General features: G+C 35.1%; 4 protein-coding genes across 8 annotated transcripts; 3 read left to right on the top strand and 1 right to left on the bottom strand.

Annotated features, from left to right (window-relative positions):
* The first annotated feature begins 2,022 nt into the window (after positions 1-2,022).
* Positions 2,023-4,467, top strand: LOC111482256 (pentatricopeptide repeat-containing protein At2g35030, mitochondrial). The gene has a single exon (XM_023127961.1). It carries the CDS (start codon positions 2,163-2,165, stop codon positions 4,110-4,112), a length of 1,950 nt encoding a protein of 649 aa, XP_022983729.1. The 5' UTR covers positions 2,023-2,162; the 3' UTR covers positions 4,113-4,467.
* A 686-nt stretch (positions 4,468-5,153) lies between these two features.
* Positions 5,154-7,671, top strand: LOC111482369. 3 transcript variants are annotated; one of them, XM_023128123.1, is made up of 3 exons: positions 5,154-5,515; positions 7,455-7,465; positions 7,498-7,671. In XM_023128123.1, exon 1 carries the CDS (start codon positions 5,331-5,333, stop codon positions 5,475-5,477), a length of 147 nt encoding a protein of 48 aa, XP_022983891.1. In that variant the 5' UTR covers positions 5,154-5,330; the 3' UTR covers positions 5,478-5,515; positions 7,455-7,465; positions 7,498-7,671. The 3 variants fall into 3 exon arrangements, with proteins under 3 accessions (XP_022983891.1, XP_022983890.1, XP_022983889.1); XM_023128122.1 differs by having other exon boundaries at positions 5,154-5,504; positions 7,454-7,671; XM_023128121.1 differs by having other exon boundaries at positions 7,426-7,671.
* Positions 7,672-8,403: 732 nt separating this feature from the next.
* On the top strand, positions 8,404-15,998 carry LOC111482227 (condensin complex subunit 1). The gene is made up of 17 exons (XM_023127915.1): positions 8,404-8,693; positions 8,794-9,116; positions 9,241-9,401; positions 9,485-10,673; positions 10,804-10,995; positions 11,612-12,268; positions 12,391-12,567; positions 12,980-13,047; positions 13,137-13,359; positions 13,447-13,546; positions 13,655-13,770; positions 13,898-13,955; positions 14,638-14,789; positions 14,867-15,068; positions 15,339-15,491; positions 15,580-15,652; positions 15,796-15,998. The coding sequence occupies exons 1-16, from the start codon at positions 8,561-8,563 to the stop codon at positions 15,639-15,641; spliced, it is 3,966 nt and encodes a 1,321-aa protein (XP_022983683.1). The 5' UTR covers positions 8,404-8,560; the 3' UTR covers positions 15,642-15,652; positions 15,796-15,998.
* A 166-nt stretch (positions 15,999-16,164) lies between these two features.
* On the bottom strand, positions 16,165-20,799 carry LOC111482331. 3 transcript variants are annotated; one of them, XM_023128065.1, is made up of 8 exons: positions 20,585-20,799; positions 19,062-19,195; positions 18,782-18,887; positions 18,350-18,529; positions 16,994-17,461; positions 16,762-16,830; positions 16,587-16,686; positions 16,165-16,390 (listed from the first exon to the last, which is right to left on the bottom strand). In XM_023128065.1, the coding sequence occupies exons 2-7, from the start codon at positions 19,107-19,109 to the stop codon at positions 16,616-16,618; spliced, it is 942 nt and encodes a 313-aa protein (XP_022983833.1). In that variant the 5' UTR covers positions 19,110-19,195; positions 20,585-20,799; the 3' UTR covers positions 16,165-16,390; positions 16,587-16,615. The 3 variants fall into 3 exon arrangements, with proteins under 3 accessions (XP_022983833.1, XP_022983834.1, XP_022983835.1); XM_023128066.1 differs by having other exon boundaries at positions 16,165-16,364; XM_023128067.1 differs by lacking the exon at positions 20,585-20,799 and having other exon boundaries at positions 18,350-18,489.
* Between the last annotated feature and the right edge of the window lie 27 nt (positions 20,800-20,826).

The raw sequence follows: 20,826 nt of genomic DNA, 5'->3' as shown, positions 1-20,826 counted from the left end.
TTAATCCAAGTTCTACAATCATTTTAGTTAAATAACATTTTACTTTTATTTTTATAAAATTAATCATTCCAAATGCATAATTTTTTATTTATTTAAACTCAATATACACTCATCTAAATTTTGAAAAATATACTTAAAAAATAATATTAATTTAAAAAATAATTTATTGCGATGAAAAAATAGAAAGCAAGGTTAAAATGTGCATTCCCAAGGTAATTAAATGTTACCTGTCTGTATTTTTGGAATATATCGGCTGAATTCAATTGTACGCATATATTTTTTATTTTAAAAAATCAAATCCAATGCATCAATCGAGTATGTTATTAATAATTGTGGCTAACCAACCAATTAAATAATTCCTACATTTTGACTTTCTACAATACACTCTTATTTATTTATTTATTTATTTATTTATTATCGCAACACAAATGGTATTTTTTATTTATTAATAACTAATATTTTACTTTTGCTCTAAATTTGGAATCTAAATTCAAGATACCATCACTCCATTCAACTTCAAAGGCAAGTGAAGACTAAATATTTTGTTCTCAATAAAAAAAAATTAATAAAAAAAATCATAAAACATACCTAATTTAAAATTTTATATGAATATTTTTAAACTAATATAATTTTAAAATTACTTTTTTTACTTTTTATATAATGATTAAATTTTTAAAAATATATTTTTGTTTTCGATACATTTAAATACGCATATATTTATTTTATGTTAATTCATAATTATTTTTTATTATTCATTTTTCACAAATACAAAAATTTAAATTTTCAAAATGAGTTATCAATGTTTGAAAATAAATAAATATGTTTACTAACTCTATAAATACAATTTTTAAATAAATGAACTAAAAAATATTATAGTTGACTTGGTTTGGGTATATTATTGAATAAGAATTGTTTTAGTTGAAAAAATTTACTCGAACAATCAGATCCAACCTAACCTATCAATATCCTTAGTTGGTAAATATATCTCACAATTTCGAATCATTAGTTTATAATGTGACTCCGTCCACTCGGATAGAAGTATGGAATGAATTATTAGTATATTAAAGGGTTTGATGTAAGATATTAAATGGGGTTTAATAATGAATCTTTAGGGCAACCACCCACAAATCAATGTGGGTCATGTGGTAATTGTCTTTTGATTATAATGAGTACCAAAGTTATGGATCAAATTTTTTTTCACATTAAATATTTGATATCTATGGTTTACCAAATTTTATTAGCCAATAGAATTCAAGCATTTATTAAAGGCTGTCTTGTTTGGTTGTCCCATTTACAACTCAAACAATTTAATTGACCAAGTGCTTGGAATCTTCTAAACTTGTACTCTCAAATAATGTGTAATTTTTTTAATTACAAAATTTGTCGAGGAAAATGTTGGAATGTTACTTTGGTCGATAATATATGTCTAAACATTAGAAATGTGACATATTTTTTTAATTATATATATATATATATATATATATAATAAATATTTAATTGTTGAGGATTATCAAGATTGAGTCTCACCTTGTCTAATTTAGTGAATGGTCCTGAGTTTCTAAGTAAATGAATACATATCATTCCTGGATTTATAAGTAAAGGAATACATTTGCATTCATATGAGACATTTTGAGAAGCTCAAAACAAAGTCATGAGAGTTTATTTTGAAAGTGACAATATGATATTTTGATAATTTATTTTTCTTTTAATTTTATTTCGGGAGCAAGTATCCCAATTTTATTTCTTAAAATTTTGAATTTTTTGGAATTTAATTTGAATTTTATATACGACTAAAATAAAATGAATTTTTTATAATAACTATTTCAATTAAAAGTTCAAACTAACCATCTTTCAATTTTAAATCTAAATTTTTAGTAAATTAATTTAAAGTATTTTTAGTAATTTATAATTATTTTGATGCAATTTAAAATTAATTTAATTCTCAAAATTTTATTAAAATTGCAAAAAAAAAAATTATAAATTGATTTTTATTTTGAAAAAGAAAATATGGGGAAAAAATGGAAAGAGAACAAAAATGGAAAGCATGATTGTCTTCTTCTCCGTCTTTCACGAGCCACGGTGTATGCAGCCGCCCCGTTGTTTCTTCAATCTTCTTCTCCGGCGAGCCTTAGGCGGCGGGGATACGCAATAAGTGGATAAAAATGTCTTTATTGTATCAGGTACTGATTAAGGAAATTTATGCTAAAGATACATCCAGAATTCTTCTTTCTAGCTTTGCTAGATATGTGCGTGTCTTGAGCAATTCGCACAACTCCAGGTTATCGTCGCTGTTTTCTACCTATCAGGTTGTGCCCAAAATCTCATCAAAAGATAGAGACTATAGTGCCAATTCGAATGTTGCACGCACTAACTGGCTGATCACAAAGCTTGGTAAAGAAGGAAAAATCGGAGAGGCACGTAGGGTGTTCGAGGAAATGCCCGATCGAGATGTGGTCTCATGGACTGCAGTAATTACAGGGTATATCAAATGTGGAATGATTGAGGAAGCTAAGAAGCTATTTGATAGAGATGACGCTATAAAGAATGTTGTTACTTGGACAGCATTGGTTAGTGGATATGTAAGATTGAGCCGAATTGAGGAGGCTAGAAGCTTGTTTGATGCCATGCCAGTTAAGAATGTTGTTTCGTGGAACACTATGATTGAAGGGTATGCGCGAAAGGGTTGGGTCGATCAGGCTTTTGATTTGTTTAAAAGAATGCCTGAGAGGAATGTGGTTTCTTGGAATACTGTTATTACAGCATTGATGAGAAAGAGGAGGGTAGATGAAGCTCAGGAGCTCTTTAACCAGATGCCAGAGAGAGATGTGATTTCTTGGACGGCCATGGTGGCTGGTTTGGCAAAAAATGGGAGAATTGATGATGCCCGTTTAGTGTTCGATAAAATGCCTGAGCGAAATGTGGTTTCCTGGAATGCAATAATTACTGGGTATGCTCAGAATATGCGGCTGGATGAAGCCTTTGAACTGTTTGAGAAAATTCCAGAGAGGGATGTGCCTTCATGGAACGCCATGATTACAGGGTTCATTCAAAACGGTAAGCTTGAAAGGGCAGTGGATTTGTTCTATAAAATGCCTAACAAAAATGTTGTTTCTTGGACAGCAATGATTTCTGGACATGTACAAGATGGGCAAAGTGAAGAAGCATTGAAGATTTTTTCAGAAATGCAAGCAGCCAACAATGTAAAACCAAATGAAGGAACTTTTGTGAGTGTATTGGGTGCTTGTAGTAACTTAGCCGGTCTTTGCGAGGGACAACAAATTCACCAGATAATAAGTAAGTCGGTATACCAAGAAGTTGCAGATGTAGTATCAGCTTTAATAAGCATGTATTCAAAATGTGGGGAGTTGGATATGGCTCGCAAGATATTCGATGATGGATCGACGAGCCACAGAGATGTAGTTTCTTGGAATGGGATGATTGCAGCCTATGCTCATCATGGCCATGGCTACAAAGCAATTCGTTTATTTGATGAAATGCAGGCATTGGGATTTTGTCCAGATAATGTCACCTATATCGCGTTGCTTTCTGCTTGTAGTCATGCTGGCCTTGTGGATGAGGGGTTGAAATACTTCGAAAATCTCGTAAGAGACGGGTCTATAACGCTAAGAGAAGATCATTTCACATGCTTGGTCGATCTTTTTGGCCGAGCGGGACGACTCCAAGAGGCATTTGATTTTATCAAGGGGCTTGAGGATAAGCCTTCATCGTCTGTTTGGGCAGCGCTTCTTGCTGGATGTAATGTTCATGGCAATATAGATTTGGGTAAGTTAACGGCTGAAAAGCTTTTGGAAACAGAACCAGAGAATGCTGGAACCTTTATGCTGCTATCTAACATATATGCTTCAACTGGAAAATGGAGAGAAGCTGCCAAAGTAAGGTTGAAAATGAAGGATAAGGGATTGAAGAAGCAACCTGGTTGCAGTTGGATAGAAGTTGGTAATGCAGTGCACGTGTTCGTAGTGGGCGACAATTCTCATTGCCAATTTGAAAATATTTATCTTTTACTTCATGATCTGCATATGAAAATGAAGAAGATTGGTCATACATTATATGAAGATTTAACAGTGGATTTGAATCTTGTGATTCCATGAGCCTGTAATTGGTAGCAAATTTGCTTGGCCAACCATATGTTCTTCAACGCTGCTACACCCAGAGGTTGGTTCAATTCCTATCTTCATCTCCATATCTCTTCCCTGCCATATTCACAGGCAAATGACAAGCAGGGAAGCGAGCGGCTTGTACTGATGAGATTGCCTCCACCGTCAACAACTAAGCTAAATCTTGTGCCCTTTGCTACAGGTCTGTCTTCTTTTAGTCTATGAACTATGTTATTTAAAGAAAGGGATATAGTGGGAAGTAAATGTGAGATCCACCTTAGGTGAAGAGGAGAACAAATAATTTTTTATAAGAGTGTGGAAATCTCTCCTTACCAGACACGTTTCAAAAACCTTGAGGAAACGAATCATTCTTTGTAAGGGTGTAGAAACCTCTCATTAGCAAATGCGATTTAAAAATTTTAAGATGACATTTTAAAAACTTTGAGAGGACAATATCAACTGCGGTAGGTTTTTCTATCAATTTCAATAACCATACTTTTGTGCTTTGGCAACTGGAACAGTCCATCCATTTTTAGAGTCTTTGTTTTTGTGCTTTTTAACTAATGGACATGGTGAAGAAGCAATCGAAGTAGGTGTTTAAAGAAGATACTTTTGTGCTTTAAAGATTGGTAGTGTTCTTCATGTGATTTTTGCTTTTGAGATCGTTGGTGGAGAGTACCATATCGACTAATCAAAGGATTGATCATGAGTTTATAAGTAAGAAATTCATCTCTATTGACATGAGACATTTTGAGAAATAAAAAACAAAATCACGAGAGTTTATATTCAAAGTGAACATATCATGCCAACACATATTTTCTTTATTTTTCAGATTGATTGATGTTAATTATGTAACACTTCAATCCAAAAAATCAAAATGCACGGGAATAAGGAATAATATATCGAAATATATGGGCAAAAATTGAACATTTATAGAACAATTACTATAAATTTTATTTTTTCTTTAAAAGAAAAAATCCCCGTAAAATAAGATAATCTGAAAAAGGAAATTGTGGTGAAATCGGCTTTAGCTACACGCTACGGGTAACATTTCTTCAACCATAAAGTTTGCAGCTTTATCTTTCACTCAGCCCAATAACCTCTGCCTCTGTTCTCTAATGGCTTCCTCTAAATCTAATCCAACTCCTTCAATGGATATGCTCTGAAACTCCCAGTCCACGCCTTTACCTCGAATAACACACCGGAAAGGCCATGGCAATGACATGGCACATGGCGTTTTGGATCGCTAACATGGTTTGGGTAGCCTTGAGCGACTGTGTTTCTTCTTGTTTGGCCATCGCCGACGAGGTCGCGGGCTCCATCAGGACTGGTGATATTGGCCCTTTTCACATTGGCTGACCGGAGATTCTTCGATTTCGTCAATTCGTAACCCTCTGGTTTGTATCCTAACTCGGATATTTTCTGATTGTTTTCCATTTTGGTGTTTTGTTTTCACTTCTGAAGTTTGAATGTTTGTTTCAAAAAGCTTGTTTGAATCGTCTAATTTTCCCATCTCGGATTTCTGCAAATTATGCTCTCCATGTGCTTGATTATAGGGTTCTAGAGTCCGTTCAATCATTTTTCTCTTTCTCAATCATGTGAAGTGTGATTAGGAATGCCATTACGCAACAATTGTTTTAGGGAGTCCTGTGTTTTTCAAGAAATTGAAGAGGTTGCAATTTGAGTAGCTATTCTTGTTTATTTCTTGCTTTCTTTTACACAGAAATTTTAGCTACCTAAAATGGGAACTGTATGAATTGGTTTGGCCTTCATTGATTCAACTGATATCATCAAGTTTGGAGATATATTCTGCTTCTAGTACCATTGGGTGTTTAACATTTGATCATTTTTCATTCAACATATTAACTATACGTCAATATCTGATATTTTCTACTGTCTTATGATCTATTCTTCAATGGGTCTCTGTAAGATATTCTTTCGTTTTCTGTAATACCAATTGTCTTTAATATATCAAATGACACTGGAAATTTGGCGATTAATTTCCTTTGTAAAACTAGAAAAAGATGGCTGATTCTGGGCTATTTGTATAGATCTGTTGTGAAGTTCGTAGAGAAACATTATGGATATTACTAGGAATTGATGATGAGTATAGCTTATGTTAGGGATATTTTGCCTTTCATTATGCGCTTTACCATAACTATCATATTTGACCTTTTCTTACCGGCAAATATCTATATATTTAACCTTTTATTACGGTTTACCGTAGCTACTATATTTGACCTATTATTACAAGCAAATATCTATATATTTAGCCTTCCATTACGGTTTATCGTAGCTACCAAATTTAACATTTTATTAGAGGCAAATATCTAGATATTTAGCCTTCTATTACGATTTACCATTGCTACCATATTTGACCTTTTATTACAGGCAAATTTCTAAATATTTAGGTTTTTATTATAGTTTATCATACCTACCTTATTTGACCTTTTATTATAGGCAAATATATTGTATCCATTTATTGTTCTTCTCATTTATTGTTTTTTTTATTTCTTTTATAATTTATTTGATGATTATAAATAGAGAATTTTACTACCATTTAGCAAATATTCTTAACTTAAAGTAAGGCTTGAGCGAGTATACTTCTAAAACAATGAGTGCAAGATAGGAGTAGTTGAGCACGCAAACCTAACAAGGTAAGTCAGAAGGTTCATCTTGGAATAGGTGCTTAGACAAATCTTTGAGGCTGAAGACTTGCCTATAACTGAGGACTAATCACCTTAAGCTAGCTAGTGAATGGATGTCAAGCATCCCTTATAAACTAGATATGCAGAAGGGATAGAGTTGACTAGCTAAAGCTTCCTGGAATGGCTTTTCTCGAGTCTGGATATCCACATTCTAGTATGGGTTTCCTTTGCCACCCTTCCTCGCTCGAGCCTTCAACCCTCTCTCTCTCTCTCTTTTTTTTTTTGGATCTTGGTGGTTGAATGTTAAGCGTGCTAGCCGGGTTGAGCCTCTACTCGAAGACAACTATCCCTTTTCTTTGTATGTTTAACTACGACTCTTTGTCTACCCAATGGGGGTACATACACAACCCTCAGGCTCAAGGGTTAGGTTCGACTCTGGTCTTATTTGTATAACTGCTCAAGATAATAGGCACTGTACGCTAATATCTATAAAAACCTAGCATGTAAATAAATAACAATGACAATGTCATGGTTTATTAATGCAGGAACAGACTGCTATAGTTGCACACTTCTGGTTATAAATCCCCAGATCCTACTCATATGATCAGCAATGAATTGTGGATAAAATTATATTTTACTGTTGCTTCCATTATCAATAGGTGAAGAACGATAATACGTTCATATGCAGGTAAAAAAGAATGGCAGATCAAAATTTGAGTATGTAGGCAAAGCTATTAGTAGATGAGTACGAACTGTGAAAGCAGAGGAACAAAAGTTACTGTGTGGGGCTTCGGCTGCTGCTTCCACACCCATCCTGAATTGGTAAAAATTGTATATTCTTGAGTCATCTGTATGTTTTAGCTAGTTGGAGCGCTCTGACCACGAGATCCTGTTAGTTTGAAATATTTCCAACATACGGGTTGTACTCGTAATTATGACTTAATTTTTTGTATCGATTACTTACGTACAATCTTGTTTAAACATTTAATTCTTAAGAACTTTTGGTAGTTTTAGTATTCTCGATTTCTTCTTACTATAGCTATATACATTGAACAAACTCTTGGTCAGATATGTGTTAGGACAATTCATTTTACCTCATTCGGGAGAGATAGGGAGAGATAATTTTGGTTTGACACTGCCTCATACCCATTAAGTCGAGTTTCACGGAGTTGTGCCGGAGTTGTGCGTAGAGCGGAAATAGGAAAGTGTTAGGCCATTAGTGTTAGGCCATATATATATATATATATATATATATTTTTCAAAATTAAAGCGGATATAACATATGTTATAAATGAATTATATAATATTATAAAATCATGATTGTAAAAAATTTAATAAACAAAATATATTTATAAATTAATTAATAAAAGTTGATAATTATAACTCTGTTATTTGACATATAAAACTTAATTTATGCATTATCAAATTCGTGCGTCTAAATATATTAAAAAATTAAATTAACAAATTAATAATTTAGTGACAGTTGAACATTTTAATAATAATAAAAAAAAAAGATAATATGTTTTTTATGGATAAATTTAATCGAGAATTTTAGAAGATTCTAAGCAACTTATCTGTTAATTTCTTAGAGATTAAAAAGTTTAAATCTTACTTTGAGATTATTAATTATAAAAAAAAAATAATGTAGCCCCGACCGACCGTAATCTGACCCGACCCGGTACAGACCGGACACTGACAGTGCCTTCCCGCTCATTGAAAACCCCTTTCAATTTGAATTTGGACTCTCAACTTTGATTCTGAAGCGCTTCATCGTCTCTCTCTGATTTCTCTCCAATGGCTTCCCCTTTCGTCTTACCCCAAACCCTTCGATCTCTCGAACAAGACTACGACGATAATCGCCTATGCGTACAGAATCCTACAGAAGTCGCATCTCTTCCTCCATCTCAACTTGAAGAATTCGTCAAAGGTTCGTCCCTCCTTCCACTGTTTCACTACTTTTTCCATTTTGGAACACATATCACCCTTAATTTCCCATCTGCGTTCTTCAATTCCTCCAATTCCAACAGGCGTTTCCTTTGATCTTTCCGACAAGGACCTCTTCTGCGTCGAAGAGCAGGATATTTTCGATCGTGTGTACTCTTTGATTCGGGACTATAATAACCTCTCTCCCTCCTGTAAATTGAATATTGTTGAGGGTCTCCGCTCTAATTTCAGTGTTCTTCTTCCCAACATTGATTCGCTTGCACGAGCTTCCTCAAGTAATGATGCCGACGCTCCAGTTCTCGATCAGATTGCTTCTTATCGCAATGCTTTTAAAATCTATACGTTTTTCCTTCTCAATATTGTCACCAGTGAGGAATCCAGTGGTAGTAGTAGCAACAATTCAAAGGTTGTCTGCTAATTCCTCTACGTTGGTCATTTTTTGCTTTCTAAATGATTTTTAGTTTGATAAATTTTGTGGTTTTGTTAGCTTGAATCGAATTTCACCCAAGCTCCTTCAATCATGCCTTCAGGTCACCGCTAGTACTCGGAAGAAAATGCCCAGAAGTTCGTGGAATTGGGAACTCCAAAGGGGCCGTATATTAAACTTGATTGCTAATTCAATGGAGATCAACATCTCGTTGCTCTTTGGTTCATCAGACCCGGATGAGAATTATCTGTCTTTTATTGCAAAGTACGTACTATAACTTACTTGGTGAAAACAACTCCCTGGGTATTACTTGTAATTTTAACACTTTTTACTCGGGTTTTCTTTAGAAACGTGGTCTCAATGTTCGAGAATCCAATCCTTTTGAAGGATGTTGATTCGAAGGATGCTCTGTGTCGTATAATTGGTGCTTGTTCTACAAAATATCACTTTACGACCCAATCATGTGCCTCAATTATGCACCTTATTCACAAGTATGATTACGTTGTGACTCACGTCGCTGATGCTGTTGCTGGGGCAGAGAAGAAATATTCTGATGGAATCCTGGCAATCTCTCTTATTAGAGACGTTGGAAGGACTAACCCGAAAGACTATGTTAAAGACACAGCTGGGGCTGAAAACATAGGGCGATTCCTAGTAGAGCTCGCTGACAGGCTCCCAAAGTTATTCTCCACCAACATTGGACTTCTGATCCCACATTTTGGTGGTGAATCCTATAAAATAAGGAATGCTCTTGTGGGGGTGCTTGGTAAGTTGATTGCTAAAGCGTTTTTCGACATTGAAGGTGAACTGAGTTGTAAATCTGTTCGTCTTCGAAGCAAGCAGGCAATGCTAGAAATCTTGCTTGAACGTTGTCGGGATGTTTCAGCTTACACTAGGAGTCGAGTTCTTCAGGTTTGGGCTGACCTATGTGAAGCACATTCTGTTTCTATCGGTTTGTGGAATGAAGTGGCAGCGGTTGCTGCTGGAAGGTTGGAGGATAAGAGTGCAATTGTCAGAAAATCTGCGCTGCAATTGCTCATCACTATGTTGCAGCATAACCCATTTGGTCCACAGCTGCGAATAGCTTCATTTGAAGCAACTTTAGAGCAGTATAAGAAGAAATTAGACGAGCTTGAACCAGAAAAGTCCTCAGAAAATGTGGAAGGTGGCTTGTCATTTGACGACGATATCTTTAATGGTGATGGTGAAGTTGATAATGGCCTTACAGAAGGTGGGGGAGGGAACCAGCAAGATAGTTTGACTGATAGCTATCCTTCTCAAATGGAAGAAGAGGCTGTTCAGAAGGACAATTTGACTTTGGATGTTGGAAACTTGGAGCAGATCAGGGCTTTGGTTGCATCTCTAGAGGCTGGCCTGAGGTTTTCGACATGTATATCAGAAGTAATGCCAATACTAGTTCAGTTAATGGCTTCTTCTTCCGCCACTGACGTTGAGAATACAATTCTTTTGTTGATGAGGTGCAGACAATTCCAAATTGATGGTTCAGAGGCTTGTCTCCGTAAAATGTTGCCATTGGTATGCTTTAGTTTTTTTTTTTTTATCAGGGCTTAAAGTTGTCAATTTTTATTTTCCTTTTGCTAGATATCGTTCATCATTAATTTGTCGAACAGTTCTTTTGTAGAATAAAATTTTATTATTTTTGTAGGCATTTTCTCAAGATAAATCCATCTATGAAGCCGTTGAGAACGCCTTCATAACAATATATATAACAAAAAACCCAATTGAAACTGCTAAAAATCTTCTACATCTTGCCATTGATTCAAACATTGGAGATCTTGCAGCTCTGGAGTTTATGATTGATGCCTTGGTATCGAAGGGTGATATATCTGGAAGCACGGTATGTCTTACTATTTATCGCTGTTTCTCATCTTTTCTTCGCAAGTTAACAACTTTCTTGGAAGTTTGGCCTGACAATCGTGCTTATAAGGGGCCAGTTACTTGTAGGATATTTTATAATGTTAGAAAAATAGCAAAAAGATAGTCGACAAAAATTCATTTCCTATTATACTTTACAGTCTGAGTAGCATCTGAATGAGTTGAATAGTAACTCGGACTCTAAAAGTTAAAGTACTAGGGAAAAAAATTCATTTCTATGGTATTCACTTCTTTTATGGAACATTTTTAACTTTAGACTGGCATATACTACCACAATAATTTAAAGAATACGAACTTTATTAGAATGATATGTGAATATATGTATCTTCAATTAATTGAAGATATCAGATATCAGATGTGACTAATTAGATCGACATGCCTATGATGGGGTACAGAGTTTAAGTTCGGTTGTCTTATGCTGACATCTGAAAAGTTAGTTTGTTAGCTGTCGTGATTTTAGCTTGCTTGTTAATGGTGCATTGATCTCCACAATAATCCGTGGTCTATGAGTTTCTACCATGGAGTGTATACGATAATTAATGAAGTGTTTATTTTTAATTTTTTTTCCTTCTCTCCAGATATCAGCTTTATGGGATTTCTTTTGCTTTAATGTTGGTGGAACCACAGCAGAGCAAAGCCGGGGTGCTTTATCTGTTCTTTGCATGGCATCAAAATCATCTGCTGCTATTGTTGGCTCTCATATACAGGATATTATAGACATCGGGTTTGGTCGATGGTCTAAGGTGGACCCTTTACTTGCCAGGACAGCCTGCATTGCCATCCAAAAACTGTCTGAAGATGACAAAAAGAAGTTGTTGGCTGGTAATGGCAACCGGGTGTTCGATAAGCTGGAAAACTTGATTACTAGTTCTTGGCTTCCAGAGAATATATGGTATGCTGCTGTTGATAAAGCCATAGCAGCTATATATTCAATTCATCCGTCTCCGGAAAACATAGCAGCAAATTTGGTTAAAAAATCTCTTACTTCTGTTTTTAATGGTAACAAGGAAGTTCACCTGCAAAATGACATTGAAGGTGGCGAAGGTGACATATTAACTACTGTCCAAATTGAGAAACTTAGTAGATATTTATTTATTGCAAGTCATGTAGCCATGAACCAACTAGTATATATCGAATCGTGCACCCGAAAGATCCAGAAACAAAAAGCGAAGTATAAAATGGCTGATGGTCAGACTGTACACGGTAATGGTGCAACAGTGGCTAATGGCGTGAAGGTGAGTTCTCCGTTTGTATAATGAGTCAGTTATGGGACGAGGATAAAGTTACGTCTTCCATTTATTTTTACTATCTACCAACTTTATTTTTGTAATATAAAATGTGACACTGATTCTTGCAGGAAAATGGCATAAATGCTGAGCTAGGCCTTGCTGCTTCTGAAGATGCAATTATTGATTCTCTTTCAGAGAAGGCAGAAAAAGAAATTGTTTTTGGTAATTCAGGAGGGAAGAATTTAATAGGGCAATGTGCACCGTTTCTTTCCAAACTTTGCAGAAATTTCAGCCTACTGCATAAGGTGAATGTTTGTGATCCGTCTTACATCTATACTATGGATGAATTGTTTTATTCATTAATCTGTTCGTTGCTTAGCTGGCTTTTGGGCACACTGGACTGAAACACTGCTCAGGATTCGCCATATTGCGGGAATGTTCATTTGTTTCTCTTTGGTTGTGATGTTTGCCATGTGAATTTTTACATTATGTTTATTACTTTATACGTTCAAATATGTCCAAGCAATTGCAAAAATGCAGAGCTTTTGAGTCGTATGATTTGTATGGAAAGTTGTAACATGTTAGCGGCATACTACTCTGTGCTTTGTGTACACATTTCAAACATTAAAACCAACGTTATTTTTAATTTGTATTATTTTTATGAATGTTGGAAATGTAATTTGAATTGTTCTTACTGTCTATTATTTCCATCTGCAGTTCCCAGATCTACAAGCATCTGCAATGCTTGCTTTATGTCGTTTAATGATCATTGATGCAGATTTTTGGTGAGACCCCTCTTTCGCTCTCTCTCTCTCTCTCTCTCTGTAATAATTGGTGTAAAGATTTCCTAACTTTCAAGAAAATGAACTTTCAGCAATGCAAATCTTCAACTTCTTTTCACGGTTGTAGAAACCGCACCATCAGATATTGTCCGTTCCAATTGTACTATTGCATTAGGAGATTTGGCTGTTCGTTTCCCTAATCTTTTGGAACCGTGGACTGAGAATATGTATGGGAGATTGAAGGATCCTTCGAATTCTGTTCGGAAGAATGCTGTATTGGTGCTTTCTCATCTCATATTAAATGATATGATGAAGGTTTGATTGGTGGAATACTGTTAGTTTGTCTTAATTTGTCTGATCATATTTGATGAAGACTAATTTGATATTTGTGCATGTGCTTAGGTAAAAGGTTATATAAATGAAATGACTCTACGTTTAGAAGATGATGATGAGAGAATATCAAATCTGGCGAAACTATTTTTTCATGAGTTGTCTAAGAAAGGTATTGTTTATAACATCAATGAACTTTTTAATAACGCTCACATTCTGTTCACTACTCGAACTTGTTTTTGCTCATACAAAATTCTTATTCTCATCCCCTTATCTACAGGAGCAAATCCTATATACAATCTACTACCAGATATATTAGGAAAACTCTCTAATCAGAACCTACCGAGAGAGTCCTTCTGTAATATTATGCAATTCTTGATTGGCTCCATCAAGAAGGTAAGGGAAATTTGATCGAAAAAATGTAACTAATCTTAACTTATATTTCTAAAACTAACTACTTGTTAAGCTTTTCTAGGACAAACAAATGTATTTCTAAAACTAACTGCTTGTTATGTTTTTCTAGGACAAACAAATGGAGTCACTCGTCGAAAAGCTTTGCAATAGGTTTAGTGGAGTTTCAGGTATTAATTTAACTCTTCACTCCTTGTGCACGTTTTTCAATTTATAATTTTTCTGTGTACTTCAAATTTATAATGTCCCACTGAATTACTAGCTAAGTTTTGAGTTTTGTACTTCTTGGTATGACTTCTATTATTTACGCAACAAATTGTCTAGTACAGAATTGTTAATACCCAATACTTTATTGTTGAGGTATTTTTTATTTTGTTTAGTTGTACTCAAGTACTTTTAATAGTAGTAGTAGGGAAGCTTTCACATGCTATGGATCATAGTTTTGTGATGCATTATTAAAGTTAGTCCATTGGTGAATGAATCAAGTGTCAAGTAAAGGTATTTCGTTTAGAAGGTCGATAGACTAAAGTTACTTATGCCAAAAGTCATTCAAGTTCATCCCGAGTAGGGGTTAGTAATTGATAAGAGATGACATTAGTTCAAGGTCCAATTGGAACGGGATCGTCCAAGATATACGAGGAGCTTGCTGGAAAATAGGATTCTTGCCAAAAAGAAGAAAAATAGAGAATGAGGAGGAAGAAGAAGATATAAACCATCTCTTTTGAGTTTTAATGTCTTCTCTGTTTAACCAACCATTATTGGCTATAATCTCACTTTTTGGTATCAAGTATCAAGTTTTCCTACTAACCATATGATGATGTTTTGAAGCTTATGACTATTATCCGTTTGCAGATGTTAAACAGTGGGAATACATTTCATATTGCCTTTCTCAACTAGGCTTCACCGAAAAGGGAATGAAAAAGTTGATAGATTCATTCAAGACATACGAACATGCTGTTTCTGAGGACTCTGTAATGGAACATTTCAAGAGCATCATAAGCAAGGTATGAGGTTATTGGCTAGAACGTACACACCCTGACATTTGAATAATTAAGTCTCATCTCTCCATATTTTATTTCAGAGCAAGAAATTTGCTAAACCAGAACTGAAGTTGTGCATTGAAGAATTCGAAGAAAAGCTTAACAAGACTCATACGGAAAGGAAGGAGCAGGAAGCTACTGCTAGAAACGCCCAAGTTCATCAACAGAGGATTGGTAATATTGAAACTTCTTCTGTGGCAGCAAAAAATGAAGAAGATGCTCCGAAGTCCGAAATCACCGAAGGTTGGTTTAAGCCACCAACTCATTTCCATTGTTCTTTTTTCCCGTGTTCCTCAGTTCCTCAGTTCCTCAGTTCCTCAGTTCCTTGGCTCTAAATGCATATTAGGAAGCATTAAAGTTGCATATTATTGTTCTCGTGCCTAATTTTTTGTTCTGAATATGCTAGTACGAGGAATACTACAAAATATGCACCCCCGCCCCTATTTTGTATGTTCTAAACAGTCTAATACTATAATTTTTAGGAACTTTAACATTAGAAGATCATCCTTGCAGATGAAAACACTGAATCATCTGAAGATGCTGAATCTATAAATGACAATTCAGAAGCTAAGTTCGTTGAGTCGGAAGATTCTGGTACCTTAAGTGAGCTGACAGGCCCGGAAACATGTAATACTGAAATTAAACCTTTCCAAGTTAAGAATGAAGGTATTGTGAGCCCAAGAAGTTGATTGTTTTATCCTTTTTGAGATTTCAAGAATTTCCATTTAGTCGTTGCCTGTCTGCCGTCTTGCAGGGTCCTCCAAATTGCGAGTTACGAGAAGCTCATGTAGAAGAGACACTTCAGCGAGAACTTAGTGTCGTCTCTTGTAAGTTCATTTCTGACTCATGTGGCAACATTCTGATTCATCTGTTACAACATTATGTAGCTTGATTTTATAAGAGTATTTTAAGTTTCAATCTTTTCTCATCTGTTATGTAATATTGTTTTATTTGTTGACTAATCATTCAGGTTCTTCAGTTGCAAGGAATGTGAGAAGCAATTAAGCAAACTAGGCCTTGTGGATTATGTGAAATACGAAGCAAGGTTGATATATTTTTGTACTTAAAAACAGAACCAAAAGCATTTATCAAATGGTTTTGTGAAGAGGAAACGTGCTGTCGTTAAAGATTTTGATCAAAATTCTCAAAATTCAACTCGCTTGAGATCATAAACTATTTGGTTCGTTCAAAGATCATAAACTAAACAAAACAAATGAAAATGAGTCTAATATAAGATAGTTTACATACAATGTCATCTAAATATTGTTGCATTTACTATCGACCGAAAAGGAAAAAGAAACAACACAACTACAAATCATCCTATGAAAAGATAATTAACTGAAGTTGAGAAGCAGAATTATGCCTTTACATACATTTCTGAAGTTGACCCAAACAAAGCTTTACCACTACATATTGTGATGTCAGTATAATCTGAAGCATGTGTTTTTTTTTCTTTCCTTTCCTTTTTTTTTTTTAAAAAAAATTCAAATCTGATGCATTTCCAGTTTGATACTTCCCCAAACATTATTAGTCCATCCCCTTTTCCTCCAAAAGAAATTAAAGACCTGCATAAGTAATTAAAAACGAACACGACAAGTTGAGCATCAGCGGAGAAATTCAAAACTTACAAAATAGACTAGAATCCTATTTCGATCATCATTACGTTTCATACATAAGTCGTCTACAGTGAAAATATTTGAAAATGACTGATGGAATAAGCCAAGTTTCAGAGAGATGAAATAGGGTTAAAAAAGAGTATACCTTAATCTAACCAAACAGATAATAAGGACTCATGAATCACTTCCAAAGTCCTCATAACTCAAGCCTTCTGAAATGGTATCCAACGACTTCTTATTATCTCCTAAGCATGCAAAACAAGATGGAGTCAGTAATCATTCTAGAAAACAAATGGCAAGTTTAGGTACATAATTTGCACCTTGATGATCCATGAAGTTCTCGGTTTCTGTAGCGAGAAAAGGAGATCTAGCATAGCTCTCCAGTATATCTGATATTAACAAAAGCAAGATATTGGTATTGAGCAGAGTTTTGTTATAATTTATACCATCAAACAAGTTATACCCTCTAATGTTTATCAAAGAATGCTATATCGGATTTTTTAACATACGATTGCCAGCTTGGTATAAGAACAGCAAGCAAACACCACAGACCTGAACTCTGGGAAAAGTCTGCAGTTAGATCTGATAGGCTGAAATTCCGAGGAATCTGACCAAGAAATCCAAAAGAGGAAGTATCCGGTTCCAGCAGTGCTTCATTCATGGGTTGACCACTGGACTCCATGCCAGAGAAAGGTGCCACCGATACGTCCCCTATTGTTTGGCGTGCTTCCACCACATTACCATCAACGCCCCCAAACATGTAAGAGGAATTGCCTGAATATCCAACTTCTGTTTTTATTGTCCTACCATTCATACCTATATTTGAGCTTTGGGTTGGAAGTACAGATGGTGGCGCTTCGATCCTACTCGCACGTGCAGACATGTCAACTGTTGAATGGATTCTTGAATGCAATGACACAGCACCATTGGGAAACGCATTGTTGGGCATGCTGTTGCCAAAAGGATGCTGCACATTATTCTGCTTCAATGAAGATACTGTATATGTTGGATTCTGGTGCACTGTTCAAAGATGGAATGCCAACATCTATTATAGTTAATCCTCATATAATTGGTCTAGAAGATAAAATAATAACTTGAGAAACATGCATTAAAGCTCCTTACCTAAGGGTTTGTGAAAACTTTTTAAGACATTTAGAAGATTTGAAACATTAATTTGACAATTCTCTGCTTAGTTTGAACCAGGTCTCTAACGGATTGGGCATATCCTAATGCATATAGAGCATTATCTATTAAAAAAAGTATAAAACCTCAGATCAAAGTATCACAACTTAACACAATAGAGGTACTTTAAATATGGATAAAACAATATTTCCACAACCAATACTGTTAAAGACAGCAGAAATAGCGCTTTTTGTCAGCAATTAACTATCCACGTCCAGTACGTGAAGCAAAGTTAAGCCAGGATCGTCAATGATGTTTACTACTTATTAGTTACTTGCTGAAAAAGGGATCACAGCAAAAGAAGTCATGGCCTCTTTTCCTTGATATGATTGGTTGTATATCTGAATTACATGGGGAAAAAATAGTGATTTTTCATTTCAATTTAACTCAACTATCTGAACCCACAGTTTAGGGATCAAAACGAGAGTACAAGAGTATCATGACATGAACGGGTGATCATGTCTTCCCTTGTCTCATTTCTCCAGTTTCAACTAGCCACCAACTATTTTAATTGGACAAAATAAATGAGATAAATCAGACCATGTATTGACATTATTATAGAAGAAAAGGAGTGACGTGCAATAACTATAATAAATTACAAATGCAGGACATTTCCAGATGAAAACCATTAGAAACTTAACAAAAGAAGGGGAAAAAGAAAAAAGAAAAAAAAAAACAAAGAAAAAGAAAAAGGCAAAGAAAGCAGGACAATTGAATCAGACTCACTTTGTTGGACGAGTGATCCATTGGAGGCAGGCAAGGGAGTAATTCCAGTTTCTTGTATTTGCATCATTCGAACTTGTTGCTCGAGCAACCTGTTGAATTCAACTATCTGACGCTTCACCATTAACCTCAGATAATACTCCCTGAAGAATTCACGATTCTCTTCTTCAAGTTTTTGCCAAACTAGAGCGCAAGAAATACATTAAATTGCTGTAAGACAGTAGGAATATCTACCATAATAACGACTAATCCAGAATTATTATTATCAACTGTCTAACAGCTAAGTGACAACTCAAATACTACATCAAACTAACAAAAATTTTAGCATGACGGTTTTAGTTCTGATATAATAATCCTCTCATCAACACCTCTCACAATTTCAATTTTATGTGCAAGGGAGCAGAAAGGTAGCAAGAAACATAAACTCGTTGTTACCAAGTTCTGTAAAACCAGGCTCGATTTTTGCTTGGTTCAGTAGTGTTTCCACAACTTCCTTTTGGTTCATATATAGCTGAAGGCATCGTTCAATAAGATTTTGCACCTAGCATCAGACAGAAAGGAAATAATGTAGCACACCATTATCTCATAAAAGTAAATTTGGATGATCAAAGAAAAAAGTGTCTTCATAACGATTAGGACAAACAAAACTGCAGTAGAATGAAAAGTGGCGGGAGGGGGAGTTGATAAGTGACTGACCAAGAACACGTCAGCTTACCAGTTGGATATCTTGGCGCGAAACTCTTCTCATTGATCCGCTCGACATTCTTATTGATTATCCACCACTTTCCTCTACTACAGATTCTGAATAATACAAATTACTGGAGATGGATAGTATGGGACCAAGGCAGGCTGTTCAATGCATCAAATAAGTTGAATGACAAAACCAAAAGGAAAATATAATCAAGGTTCACGTCAAAAAGTGTAAAATAAGTACACGTGAAATGAAAGAACAAATCTATCATGTCATGCATCAGGGAATATTCTTCACTCAAAGGGAATACTGTTGAAAAGTTGACTGGAGGAATAAATTCTGGGTTAAAATTAAATAATCAGAAAAATAAATATTTTGGAAGAAGGTATAATACTTGTCCTATGTGGAATCATCAAGAAATACTTCACATATTCCAGAGTTTTCTTGCACTGCTCCTTAACTTTTCATTACTATTTTCTCTCATGTCCACACTGTCTGCATGTTGGCTATCTTTCTTTCAGGTGATAAACCAAAAATTCATTGAGAAAAAATTGAAAGAATAAACTCTAATTCAACAAAATCAAACAAAAGGGACTTCAAGAACTAACTACAGAAACAGACTCTAATTCAACAAAATCAAACAATATCATAATTACAAAAAGACCTAGTAATCCAAGTCCGCCTAAGACCATTAAACCTCACCCCCTCACAAGCCTCAACACACGACCTCTCAACCCTGAGAATCCCATTATTATTTTGTAGGGGCATCATCCAAAAGAAAATCTTGAAGAAAACTTTTTATTTTTAGCAGAGGAATGATATAATGGCTTGCGTTAAACTGACAAGGATGTATTATGAACAATATCGTATTATGGACACAATCCAATCCAACGATGCAAATCAATAAAGTGAAATCCTTGAATTCGGTAACAAAAATAATACCAAACAAAACAAAAAAAGGAACTATTCAGAACAACCTTAAACCTAGACCACAAGGTTCTCAAGACAACAAATTACACCAAACCCTGTTATTCATGTTGATCACCTGACCCTATCAAATAATGATTCGGACATCCAATATCCTTTTCTTTGTTTTTTTTTAATACATTCGACCCTCGACCTGAAACCGTGATGCACAAGATTTGCGGTTAATTCCGCATGCGTGAACATTCTTCCAGTGGTCTAAAAATCCCCTCGCAAAAATGATGGCAATAAAAATCAAACAACCATAACTCCAAAAAAATTAAAACGAGCGTCCACAGTCAACAGAAAAAACTATCACGAAGGTCATAGTCGAAAAATCACATCGTTCCTCAACGATTCCACCTCAATGGCGTCCAACAACCATAAAACTTAAAACAGGGAGAGGAAAAACCCTAAAAGAGTTCCAAACTGGGAAAAATAAACGAACAAGTGGCGATGATAAACAGAAGCGGAAATAAAATCGCAAGAAGAAGAAGAAGAAGAAGAAGAAGAAGAAGCAAAAATCAAAAAGTAAATTCGGCGAAAATTAAGAACTCCAGTTTCAGAGTCGGTGGAGATCATACCTGAATCGGATTGGAAGAGGAGAAACAAGTTGGAGGGAAGTTCATAGGAGGAAGAATCAGAAACGGGGAGAGAGAGAGAGAAAGTGATGAAGGAATTGGAGGAGTAAAAATGAAGATTTTGATGAATGAATTTATTTATTCTTAGCTTTTTTTGGGTGTGCTTTGATCGCCTCTTCCTCTGGTTTCGATTCCATTCATCGGTAATAGTTTTCATATTTTGGCCAAGCTTTTATTATTATTAT

Source organism: Cucurbita maxima, unplaced genomic scaffold (assembly GCF_002738345.1).
Source record: "Cucurbita maxima cultivar Rimu unplaced genomic scaffold, Cmax_1.0 Cma_Scf00007, whole genome shotgun sequence".
NCBI lineage: Eukaryota > Viridiplantae > Streptophyta > Magnoliopsida > Cucurbitales > Cucurbitaceae > Cucurbita > Cucurbita maxima.
This window is presented reverse-complemented; position numbering and strand designations above follow the sequence as displayed.